At 36.6% G+C, this 13,487-nt stretch overlaps 1 protein-coding gene across 4 annotated transcripts in view; it reads left to right on the top strand.

Moving 5' to 3' along the window:
* ATRNL1 (attractin like 1) overlaps window positions 1-13,487 on the top strand; it is a 431,564-nt gene that overhangs the window by 25,652 nt on the left and 392,425 nt on the right. For all 4 annotated transcript variants that reach the window (XM_085064762.1, XM_085064761.1, XM_085064764.1 and 1 more), the window contains exon 2: window positions 12,473-12,556. In XM_085064762.1, coding sequence (XP_084920888.1) covers window positions 12,473-12,556 — 84 coding nt within the window. The remainder of the gene's footprint in view (window positions 1-12,472; window positions 12,557-13,487) is intronic.

Genomic DNA, 13,487 nt, shown 5'->3' with positions numbered 1-13,487 from the left:
ACTTCCCCCCCCCTCCCACCCCCAGCTCTAAATCTCTTCTGCTTCTAAGCATTGCTGAACAGATGCTTATGCAGGATAAGATCTAACAGAAGAGCAGCAACACCAGAAACTCTGTTAGAAATTGAGGTTCAACTGTGGCCTTAGGTAATACAGACTTTTCCTGAAACGGGAGGGAAAGTCTTCTGTCCATAACTTCACTGGCACTTGTTTTGATTTCCAACATCTTTGATTCTGGCAAGACCTTGGTCTAGAAATAGTCACATGTTGAAAGAAGACTGTTTATGTATTGCAAAAGTGTTGAAAGTCTCTAAGGTCAACTAAAAGTTTAAGGAAATTTGTTTCCTTTCCTGTGACTTGTTGCTGGTATTAAGCTATTAATGTTACAGGAATTTATCTTTGAAAACATTTTCTTTACAAGAGAAATTATTTTTGCATTGATAAACATAGAATCAGTTTTGATCATCTACCATTGATGCAACTTCAAAGGCACCAGTTAGCTGAGACAGTGGCACAAATATCAAATTCTACTCCACAAACTGAGAACTGAATAAAAGTCATATTAAGACTTTTGTTATTGTGTTTTCTTTTGATCTTGATGAAAGTTTCAGTTTTGGAATTCTTGATGAATACTGCTTTCAGACCACGTCAATAACACAGAGTCTTTCAAGGAATATTTGATGAGTTTTCTCCAATAAAAAATTAAGAATTTATTGCAGTTTGTGTGGTTTCCTAGGATTTAGAAGGAGAATTGGGTTTGTTAGTTTTTGTATCTGCTCACATATTTTTACATGTAGTGAAACTTTCTGAAAAGCAAAACCAAGCATCCAAAGCTTTTCAAAATAAATTGTCTCTGCTCACAATTAAAAACAAACAAGCAAAAATGATTGTTGTGATTGAATTGTTGATGATATAGAAAGTTCTGCTTATGTCAGTGCATGCCTGTTGTTTGGAATAGTGGACTGGAAAGGTATTGAAGAAACATCTAGTAGAGCAGATAAGGTCACGTAGGCAAGGAAAGTAAATTTTATTTAAACCTGATTACTTATAATTGGCATCCTTGCAATAATAATCTTCCTTCAGCTGAATAATATCCTTTCAGATGTCTGTCTCTTCTGTATGAAAACCAGTGCACTTCTTTCTGAATTTGATATGTATTCCGGTTTTATTTAAACCAATCAAATAAAGCAATAATTGCTCTATATTTGTTGTATCTTTCAAAGGCCTTTTGGCAGGAATTCCACCTTTGCCAGGAAATTGATTCTGCTTTGCCTGTTAGATGGCTTGTTGAGTGAGGTGACCAGAGCCATTTAGATTTCTGGTTTGATACATTCCAAAAAAACAAGTAAATGATAGTTAAAGCAGTGACATGCTGACAGGAACACTTGATGGCACGTTTGTAAACTGGCATGTTAAATAATAGAAGTATCTGAATGCTTCTGTATCAGTCTGTAGTTGCCAAGAGGTGGGAAGGCTTGTCCCACAGCATGACCCATGGAGCATACAATTCATGAAATCTGCCAAAGGGCAGCACCAACCCACCCTTCTCATTCTCCCTGGCTCTGCAGCTCTGTTGAAATAATTCCCTGCTCTAGTGCATTTTGCCACCTGAATCATCACTTTTTCTCTAAGCCTTAGGGTCACTGCTTTTTCCTGACCCTATTCCGGAGTGATTGCTTGCCTTCTTGTTTCTTTTCCTCTACTTCTTTCCAAGAGCCTAATTTACTGTCATCAGAATTCAGTGTATGGCTATGTTGAATCCTGCTGGCTTTTGGGCACTAAGCTGTGTACCAGTATCTCCTCTCTAAAATAAGATTTCTGTTTCTACTGTCTCGATCCGGTCCATTCTGTTTTGTGTTTGACCTGAATGGGAATAGATCAGAAGCAGCTCTGGGAACTTCCCATAACAGATGTTGGATCATCAGCCTCTAAGAGCCTCTTATCCTGGGAGCAATCATAAGAATTCCTGCTCATCGAGGATGGTCCTACACTTCCTGTAGCCTCTCACTGACCAAGTAGGCTGGCTGTGTCCCACATGCCTTCCTCTGTCCCTGGAAGGGTGGCATGATCAGGCTCATGAGGGTTCTGGTGTTGTAGGTGTGTTTTGCTGTTGTACTCTGTTAAACTGTTAAACTTGGCATTCCAAGCAGTGTTCCTCTGATCTGCATTCTCATGGGGGGGCAACAGTCGTGATAAATTTTCATATGTTCTCTTTCCCCATTCCTAAATTTAGCTAAAATTGCTAAAAACTTTTGATTGTTGTTTTAAGCTTGACTTCAGTATTTCTTTAATTCTGGTTTTGCATTTAAGTACAGAACAAATAACAGATATCCTCCTTCTGCCCCCCAGAAACCCCCAAACCAAAAAAGCCACCCATGCAAACAAAAACACCACCAAACCCCTCAACCAATATATGAAATGTTTGATTCTGTGAAACTTGCAGCTGTCTTGGTTAACACTCAAAAATATCATAGTCTGTCTTTCTTATACCTCTTTATCCACTTCTAGAGGGAGTGTTGGAAGTTGCTAACAGTGTTATGACTTACCCATAAATTATAAAGTCAAACAGAAAATATGAGTGAAGTGACACATGCCATATGAATGAAAAGTGTTCTGAAATGGTGCTGTTTTATTACTAGTAAGAATCTTTCATATCCCCAAACAAGAATGCTTTGTAATAAACTGGAGATATGGGTGCCATTATTCCATTTCTTTACAGCAAACAGTGGGATGTGCTTTATATTTAAGTCAAACGTGTAATGGTCTGATAATTGCTATAGCCAGAGAAGTTGGAAATAAGTGTTTATCTATATAATTATCTGAAAGACAGTACTTCAAACCTACTCAGTAGCCAGCTCTTTGAATTTAATAATCAATTAAGTTTAAAAAGAAACCTATTATCTCTTCTTATCTCAACATTTGTACTGAGGTTGTGTTCAGAGACTGGGGACCTCTTATGAAGCTGCATGTGCACTGATGGGAAGGGGAAGAGAGGAAGAAGGAGCTGCCTTTTAAAATATAAGTACACAAATATACATAATTTAATACATATGAGTGAATTTTACAAAGTCTTGAAAACCAAACAGATCCTAAATAATATAAAATAAAAATATTTTTTCTATTGTGGTCTTAGGGTGGGATACTAAGAGATAATGATAGTTGTTTTTTTCCTTTGGAAAGTGTGCATGTGTCAAGTTTTACTGGATTTGTATAATTTCAAAGCTAATGTAGCTGGTGGGAGCTGATACTTGCAGCCTTTTGGGATGAGGTAATTTCCTGCCATGAGACTTCTGTCCTTAAGAGACATGAAATCTGATGGTTAGATATTAATCACTCTAAGTGATGGAAAGGCAGAAATAGGTGCTTCTTGGTGAGCATAGAAACATGATTTAAATAGCCAAGGAGAAATTTAGGAGTTGGTGACACACTGGATTTAGAGCATTTGCCTGTTACCTCAGGAAGCTTAAGTTAAAACCCTGAACTAGGTCACAAGTGAAAATGAGATTTATGGTGATGTACAGTGAAAAATTGGCACAGTGCATTACCTTGTTGCCAAGTACCTCAGCCTGCCTTGCCTATCTGCTTTTTGCTCCACATTTTAAGATACTGTAGCTTGTTTGATTAATTATAGAAGTCTTATAAAATACATATATATGGCTCAGTATATAAATATACACATACATACATTTAAAGTATATGCACAAATGCATAAAAATTCATGAATAACTTTATCCTTCACTCATGTTAATCCTGTGATTAGATCAAAACCTGTCTACATTACTTTAATGTAGAAACTACTGAGATTGAATTCTATTTAAAGGTAAGGGAAGTAGGCAGAGCAAGAGACACCGTTGGTTTGAGTGTGAGCTTCTGAGTCTGCTGAAAAGAGAACTGTACCAGAGATGGAAAAGCAGACAAATTCCTGGTGAGGACTCCAAGGGCATTTCCAGGGTGTGCAGAGATGCAGTCAGGAAAGCGCAAGCTCAGCTTGAATTGAAATTGGCCAGAGGTATCAAAAACTACAAGAGGAATGCTTTTCAGGTGTGTAAACCAGCAGAAACAGAGCACAGCGTTGCCTGTCGTTAAACAGCAGAGATGAATTAGTGACCAGCAATGGGGAAGGACAGAGGTTCTCAACACTTGGTTCACATCTCTCTTCACTGGCTCTGTTGAGCCCCAGGCCTTGGGGACAAAAATCCAGGCTGATGCAAATACACACCCACCATCAGCGAGGGGTTGGTGTGGGAACTATTAGAGAAGCTTGAGCCCTTCAAACCAGTGGGCTCTGACAAAATCCACCTGAGGGTGTTCAGGCTCATGTTGTGAGGCTGCTCTCTGGGATCTTTGAGAAATTGTGGAGATTGGGGGACATTCCAGAAGGCTGGAAGAAAGCTAATGACAACTCCATCTACAAAAAGGGCTACGAGGAGGGTCCAGGAAATTATAGGCCAATCAATCTTACTTTTGTCTCTGGGAAAGTTATGGCATGAATTCTCCTGGGGGCTGTCACAAGTCAGGTGAAGCACATGAGTTGGAAAAATGGGCAGAGATCCACCAAAGGCAAAATGTGCTTGACAAACCTGATTGCTTTCTACAACAAAGTAATCTACTTGATGTGGGGTGAGCCATTGTCTGCCTGAATCTCTCTTAGGTTTTGATATGGTTTCCTACACCCTCCTGGTACAGAAATGGACGTGTTGGGGTCTAGACAAGGGATCCATCCAGTGGGTGGGGAAATGTGTGACTAGTCATGTGTGAACAGCTCCTGTCAGGAATGGGATCCCCAGGGATCAATACTAGGCCAACAAGTGGTGATCTGGAAGATGGAGTGAAGTGTACCATGTCAGAGCTTAGAGCTGTTTATGAAATAATGCTAGAACATACACTTAACTATGTTACTCTTGAAAATAGAGAGCTGCCTCGTGGAAAATAAAGAGCTCTTGGTATTAAAGTAACCTAAACTGTAACTTTTTTTGTTTGTTTTCAACATGAGTAATAATATAAGGATAATGTGTTACTCTGAGTGATCTTTAAGTAACATAAGGGTGATCTTAAAGTAATATAGTCCATGAAGGTATAGAACTTTTCTAAATGAAATAATAACAGTGTTAATGTGGTAGGAAAAAGCAATAGGACAACTTCAGTCTGGTGGAATGTGGTTTTTTTTTTTGTTTTTAATTAATTTCTTCATTATCTTGCCAACATTTGGCCATAAAAATAACTCTTGGCTGAAGTAAACATTGAAAAATGTTAGAGCAATGGGGTGCTTCCTGGCTTCCTGGCAGAGTCTTTTCTAATTCCTATTTGTTTCAAATAGGAACTATGTGGATAGATGATAAAACTTTGGGATTACTGTTAATATTCTTCTGAATCAAAACTGAATTGTTAGAACTTTGAATATTTCAAACCTTGCTCTTTTTTTTTTTTTTTTTTTTTTGAGAAAATGAGTAACTATGACAGGAAACTGAGTGCAAGAAGTTCAGTCAGTGGATTGGGTAGATGGTGTGCCTCTTACTCAAAACAGGAATTGTTTTTCTACAGCTTTTTGACCTTTGGGATTTTGTATCCAGAGCAACATTTACAGCCATATTTAGATGAGGTGGTGATATAAGCAACTATGTAATGTCTTGTGTTTGTATCAAATGTCAGCTTGATTTTCTATCAATTCTGAATTTTAATCATGCTGGCAGACCTATTTATAGGCAGAATTTTGGATACCATCTATGAATTAGTCTGAGCATTTCTAATAGAGTATATGCCTGTCTCATATGATTTTGTCCAACCATGATATTAAAATAGGAAATATGAAATGTCTGTAGTATTCCAGATAAGAGAGGTGAAGCTACATTTCTTTCCCTTCATTTCTTTTCTCTAAGTTTTTTCCAGGTCAGTGGAGGATATTGTGCTATTTGCAGTATCTTTTAAGAGGCACCGATTTCCACATTGAGATGGAAGACCACTGCCACCTGGAAAATATTGGCAAGATTTGAACTGTTAATTGGTGTAGTGATTCTGTAAAAAATACGGAGTTTGCTGTTGAACTCTGTAGATTGACTCGACTCCACTCAATTTTATAGGAAGTTTTCATAAATGTTACATGTAAATCCATCTGTGCAAAACTGAGTTGCATAAAAACTTTCCTCGTTGTTGATAACTTCTGAATGTTTGGGGGTGATATAGTGCTTAGTTGTGGTGCATTTCTTTGCTTAGATTCAAGGCAATCAGCATTTGGATTGATTTTTTTAGATAGATATGGCTTATACTCACATATTATAAGGAATATATTTGCATGCAGTCGAAGAAAAATCTGAAGACAAAAGTCAGGATGGCTTTTTTCAAGATCCATGCTATGCAGCTGTACTTTTAGTAGAGTTATTTTCTCCATTTATGGATCAAGCTTTTAAATGAAAATACTCCAATCATTTGTGCAGTGGGAGAGATTACTGTACCTGTTATTCACATTATCTCTTGGACTCTATTCACCTATAATTCTGTGAATCATATTGTCAAAAAAACCTTGAAATGGATCATTTTGACATGTGCTGTTACTGGAAACTAAAAGGGAAAATTCCTTTACATGAAGAAAAAAGTAGAAAGCTCTTTTCTCTATGTGCGTCAGTACTTTTCTTTGGACTTAACATTTAGAACCATGAGGAGGAAGAAAACCTCTTGTTTTAGTGCTTCTAATTTGCAGTGCTGGTGTCTGGCAACTGCTTAGTTTTAACCAACATAAAAAGTGCTGCTATGTTATAATTGCTAGAACAAGTGGCATAGTATACAAAATTACTGCAACTGTCATGGCGGAGACTGTGGAGTTCTTGTGGAGTTCATTGCTTTTTAAGCAGGGTTCCTCACTATGCAGTGTGGCCAGAAGTTACTATCTTTTAAGTGAATGCTTTTATCAGAAAAACAAAAAAAGACTTTCCTACTGAGCAGGTGATTATAAATGAAATTTTCCATGCAGCAATTACCAGCTGATGCGAGCTGCATTGATCCCATATAATACTGCCTGATACTGGCAGAATTGGATTTGAATTTCTACACTTGAGCAGGCATGATTAACCTCAAGAAGATGAACTAGAGTAATACCACTTAGTTCCTCCTGTGGAGGAAGCTGGAAATCTTGGGGAATTACAGGTTGTACACAGATCAGCATAAAAGCAGTTCTTCTGCTACTTACGTTCAGGAGAACTGACCACATTATGTGTATTAAATAATTCTCTGGTTGCTATGCTGGTCAGACTGCAGCTGGAGAAGTAGGTGCCATTTTGAGATGCAGATGAGATACAAAAGTTCTAGAGGAAGGAAGTCTAGAAAGTGACTCATGAGGAATGCTAGATTGTATTGCCTTATTCAGAGAAGAAAAGCCTGAAGGTAGATGGTTGTAAAAGATGAGCAGAAAGAGGAAGAATATTACCTGATTTCCAGGTCTGCGTTGAGGAAATATGTTTAAGGAAGGAAAAAAGACATTTTTTTCACTAGACATTTAGGAATACTTTCTAATAATAAGTCAGTACTAAAATAGATTGCCTAAGAAGATTGTAGACTTCTGTCATTGGAATTATTAAGATCAGGTTAGACAAATAACTGAAAAAAGATTTCAGTATGTTTGGCATTGTTGTTAGGGCATGTTGTAACTGAAATGGCAATTTGAGGGGTTTTGGGTAAAAAAGGTCAAATACCACCTTAGTACTTGAAGAAAATTCTTGAGTAGTTCATGCAGTAGTTCATGCTTTAGTTCCTGAATAGTTCATGCAGTATTTTCACCATTTAATTTAAAATAGAATAAATATTACATTTAATATTATACTACTTTTATCTTCTGCATCTGGTTTGTTTTCCAGGTCTTTGTAAGTCTGTGCCCGCACTTTCTTATTTCAAGTCACTTTGTAGATTCCCTCAGAGTCACACATTCAGGTATCCTATTCTAAACAACCTGTCTTGGTCTGTGTTCTGTGAGTTTATATAATGTTTTGCAGCCTAAGCAAGGGAACAGATTTCTTTTATGTAAGTGAAAATACATTGCATAAGGAAGATGCCATGTAAGTTTGGACTTTGAACGCAACATCTACTTCTGTGCAGCATCCTTTCAGTTGTTTTGGGGACTATTACAGAAATGTGCTGTAGAATAACAACCTTTTCCAGAAACAGAACACCTGCCAGAGTAAACCTTAAATTGATGTTTTGCAGCTATCAGAGTTTTTATCCCAGCTAACTTAGTGTTTTGGTTTTTTGTTTGGTTTTTTTTTTAACACAAGTGTTAAGCTTCTTGAAATACAAGATATATTCTTATGGGGAAAAATTGTTTATGCATTCTTATCTTGATTTTACTTTTCTGAGATTTTTGGATTGTTTTAGATCATGGTTTTGTTTAAAATAATTTAGAAGGATGAACTCAGGATGAACTGAATTAATCACTAGGTTTTGCACTTTTCAACAGAAACTGCTACTTTGCCAGTGAATAAACTGAAACCTATTTAAGAGCAGGACTGTGATTACTTGGCATGTGAGAAGCTGTCGTGAATGTCCTTATTGTGTTTCTAAATATACCTTCTTCTATTAGTGCAAGGCAGCATGTAACAAGTAGAGGAGTGTGATTGGCATATGCAAATTTTTTTAATGTATTAAATATTTATTCCTCTTGATTAGTCATTGAAGAAAAATTAGAGCTACAGTATGTTCAGTATATCCTGTTTTCATATGTGCTGTGAAAAAAAAAATTAACCAACAGCAAGTTATACAATAAATGTAAAAATACAGGAAAATAAAATGCAAATTGTTTGGATTATTGTTGGGTGCCAGTCAATGCTTTATGCCTGGAAAGGAAAAATCTGGCTTTTGGGGTTTTTCAGACCAATTTGTTTTTCAGATCTTCCTTTGAAAATAATGCAAAAAAAACTTATTAGTCTGTGACTTAAAATTTTGGTATGACAAGTGGCCTCTTGATCACTTCTGCATTTCTTCCTCACTGATTCAAGCTTGTGCTGTCAGGTGGTCTGAATTTTTCCCCTCCTTTATTTATATATTCAGCTGATCTCAGATCTGTGCAGTCTCTTTCCCTGCTGTAAATATTAGACCCAAGGTCTCAAGCTAGAAAGGTTGCCAGTACTTCTATTTATGAACAACTTGATCTTCTAACTTTGAAGCACAGTTATTGATTTTTATTTCTTTTTAATAAAACATATTTTCGTAAAAGATGAAAAGGAGATGGAGCAAAATTTTTCAGCAACGGAGAGAATAGCTCCTGACTGACACACCAATACTGATATTGAGATGAATCTATACAGCAAATATGCTCTATATTATATATTCAGATATGAGGCAGGACTTGCAAAGTAATCCAACGTTTCATAAAATTATCAGTAGAAATGTGACACTAAGAAATTTAGACATAAATTAATTTCTTCATAACTCTAGTTAGTGAATGTTTGTATGTATGAATGTACATATTTGTATGAATGTACCTTATGCTCTGTTTCTCCTCAAACACCTGTATTATAAATCAGACCTTTGTCCATCTACCAGCAGTTTTGTGGATCTTCATGTTCCACTGAGGACAGAAAATAGCCAATAACTTTCCTAGTTTAAATTAGTACCCCTCTCTGAAAGATTTGGTGAAATTATTTTCTGCAGGAAGATACAGGAGATGACAAGACTTGCGTTTTTCACAGATCTATAAATATTACAGCAGGAAAGGCCATTTTAATAACCTGCTCTGACGTCTTATGTATTGCAGGGCATAGATTTCATCTGACTACTCCTTCACTTTGGACCAATAATTTCTGACTGAACTAGAACATACTTTTCTCTTCTCCTGAAATGGATCAGTCTTGGTTTAAAGTCTCTGCAGTGGTAAATACAAACATTGCCACTGTACATTGTAACTCAGTTATATTTGCCATTATTTTATAGCAGTGGTAATATTCCAGGTGAATGGAATATCCTGTTGCTGCACGTTTTGGTTGCCCTGTGTTGGCTTTAGCTCTGGCATTTCTGGTGTATCTGCATGCGAAATGAAACATCCTGCAGTGTCACACCTTTCATGGCACCTATTGCTGACTGATTATCTTGGTGAGTGATTGATCTGTCATTGGTGCTTCTGAATGCTTTTAAATGTGCAGCATCCTGACTTCTTTCTATTACTTGGTGGATCTGTTTAAGGGTATACAGAGATGGGAAATGTTCTCTTGGCATGCACCCTCTAATTCTTTATAGGCTTTGATTATAACCCTGCTAACTAGGAAAAATATTTTCGTGTTTATGAAAGCTGGTGTGCAGTTTAAAATGACAATATACAGCATCAGCTACTCCCCTGTGTGTTCCATTTAGGAGGCTGCAGTCTAGGTGTGATAAACCTGTGGTGCCTCAGCAGGTCACACAAATTGTTCTGCCTTCTCATCACTGAGGCTTTCTCAGCACTGAGCAAGGAGTTCTATGCAGGCACTTCTATGAGTGTGCAGTCAGGTTGACTCATCTGGGTTTTCATTATTTGACAGAATCACTGTTAGTCACAGAGGAAAACTGTGCTGATGAATACCTGGCATTATATGAAAGAGAATATTGCCCTTGATTGGGCAAGGGGTTACCTGAAAGTGGTGCTGCTTATCTTTGTTAGTTATGGGATTTGGTATTTGATAACTCTTGCAAAGAAAAATAATACAGAAAAGTTCTTGGTATGACTCAAGAAACTTAAAGTAATTCCCATCTGTCTTGCAATGTATTTATTTTAAATAGAACAACCCCTGATCTTACCTATTCTTCAAACATTATTGCAAAGCAATGTTGTGCTCTTATTTATTTACTTTTTTTCCTCAACAAAATGAAACAGCTGTTTCAAAGGCCATCTACTCTTCCAAAAGAAACTACTTATCAAAAATTATCAGGGTAGGAGACAAGGGAAATTGTTTGTACTTTACTAGTAGCAAAGGGCTGATCTAATAAAAACAACTCTTGTAAGTCACCTAAGAAGGCAGTGGTCATGACTGCAAATGAATACTTGCAGTATTTCACACTTCTTCCAGGAAAATAAATGTTCTGTGGATTGCTAAATAAGACTTTACTTCTGTACATAAATCTCATGACAGCACTGAAATGATTTTGATTTGAATCTTATATATTGCTGCCTTTTATTAAAAAAAGCACACAAAACAGAAAACAAAGGGTTTTTTGTATTTGGTGATACTTATTCTTAATTATTCTCTTTCAACAATAGAGTGAAAGAAATGAGTATTTCTGAAGATGCATTTATATTTGTTGTTGTTGTGACACTTTAAAGAGTAGGCTGGTCTGTTTCCCCAGTGGAGTAAGGCTGCTAGAGATGCGTGTTAAGGCCTGAATGTAATAAAGGATGCAGAAAATGGAGTGAATTAGTGAAGTTACAGTGTGCTGAAGATACCAGGCTCTTTCAGAAAGCATTTATGTTAATAGATTATTGAATTTCATCTACTGTTTTATCACTGCATAGATTAATACAAAGTAATATATATGAATGGATGAAATAGGTTCTCTTTCTACATTAAATGAATTTCTTTATGTGATGAATATTGAGCTATCTATTATCACTCAAAAAAAGTTACAGCAGCTATTTCGGTTTCAAATGTCAGAATAGTAGTTGTTGAAAGAGCAAATAAAATCTTAAATGGGAATAGAGAATAAAATGGAAATAATGTTGCTACTGTAAAGATTCATGGTTCACTTGCATCTTGAATACAATATGCTGATCTCTGTGTTGCATCTCAGCAGGCTTTAGGAGAATACAAAAGATATATTAAAAGCGGGGAGCAAGGATTTCTCAGGTTGGAAAAAGGGCAGAGGTGGGAAAGAAGGGAAATAACACACATCATTACATTTTGAGTGGTATAAAGCATGACCCCAGAGGCACAACTTCAGACTGAAAGTGTCCTGAGCTGCAAGTCATTGAAGGTGGTGTGATGCTGTGTGGAATATCTGCAGGGATTTAAACTCATTTCTGGGTAATCACTGGAGACCACTGCAAAGAGACAGGATACTATCTAGGAATAAGGAAGGAACAGGCTGACAGATATGCTTATTTAAATTTATGTCTTAATTTGTCTTGATCTAGGAGAGTTTTCCCATGGCTGGTGTTGTCTAATTTCAGAAGTAAGCTGTAAGACAATGGCAAAGCAAATAAGCAAACCAAACCAAAATGCTCTTAAACAAAACCCCCTTCCACTGGCTTGGATCCATTTTGTCTGAAGAATAGTTTAAATTATTTGCTACTGAACTAGAGAAAATACAAGTGAATGCCTGGGGGAAGAAAGCAAATCAATGGTGCAGAATAATCAGAATTCAAGTTTTTATGAGTATACCGTGTTATGAGAAATGTGAAGAGAGACTTGACTGTTTTTCCTACTCCCAATTTTTTTCCATCTACAAAGATTCTATTGGCATGTTGATGATGTGTGTTCTGTTGTTTTGTCTGTGGTTTATTACAGCACTGTTTTTCCTCTTGTAGGTTAACAGAACCTTCCGGATATTTAACAGATGGACCTATAAATTATAAATATAAAACTAAATGTACATGGTTAATTGAAGGATAGTAAGTATCTATTTTCATAGCTCAAATTTTCTAACAGTTCGGTACCGTGTGTTGTAGAGATCAAAAGAACTCCTCTAGTAGAATTTCATCTGGATACAATGTGAATGGTTTTGGTGTTTTGTTAGTTTGTTTTATTTTTGTTTAAATATTATATAGAATTTAAAAAAAAAAAGTAGTGGGATTTTCAGGATTGCTCGGGGTTGGCCAAATTCCATTCCCATTCAAACTGCTGGCAAAATCAGGCTGGCATTGGTGTTTGGCCAGTGCTGCAGGCTCTCAAAACCCAGTGGTAAATCTGTTGCATGTTTGAGTACCTTCACATAAGTTCCAAAAGCAGTTACAGAATTCCACTATTTAACTCATTACCTGACATATCTTGTTTAACTCATGTCAGTGATAAATGAGGAATGGCTTCAAGTACAGAAAGCTTATATGGTGATGTGTTTCTCAGAAGTTAGTGCTTCTATAAAGTATTTTCTTTTACATTCTACAATTCCTCATGAAATTAATTTTAAAAATAGTTTTTTTCTATAGTTTAGATGTCTCATGCCTGTTGCTAATTTTTCAGCACAGAAACACACAGACATGCCTGAAGAAACAGAGGCAAATGCATTAGTATGTCTAAGTGTTAATGGCACAAATTGGTTACATTTCTGTGGGATTCCCATCCCCCTCCAGGGTTTGGATCAGGATTTTGCTGATTTTAGTTCTCAGTTCTACCAACATTTTAGAAGAAAATGAACCCCTTCTGTATTTCCATGTTGTCATAATCTCAGTTACCTTAGATATCTACTCTGTTGCTGCAGTTCAGAAATGCTGTGTCTGGTCTAATTTTGGTCTGCTTATATGCAGACAGTAATTTAAACAAAACAGCATTGAAGTTACGGGTAGTTTTCAAAATCATTTCACTAGAAGCTTTAATATGAGTAGC

The sequence above is a fragment of the Lichenostomus cassidix genome, chromosome 6 (genome assembly GCF_008360975.1).
Source record: "Lichenostomus cassidix isolate B80296 chromosome 6, HeHo_3.0, whole genome shotgun sequence".
NCBI lineage: Eukaryota > Metazoa > Chordata > Aves > Passeriformes > Meliphagidae > Lichenostomus > Lichenostomus cassidix.
Note: the sequence above shows the minus strand (reverse complement) of the source record. Positions and strands in the feature narration are given on the sequence as shown.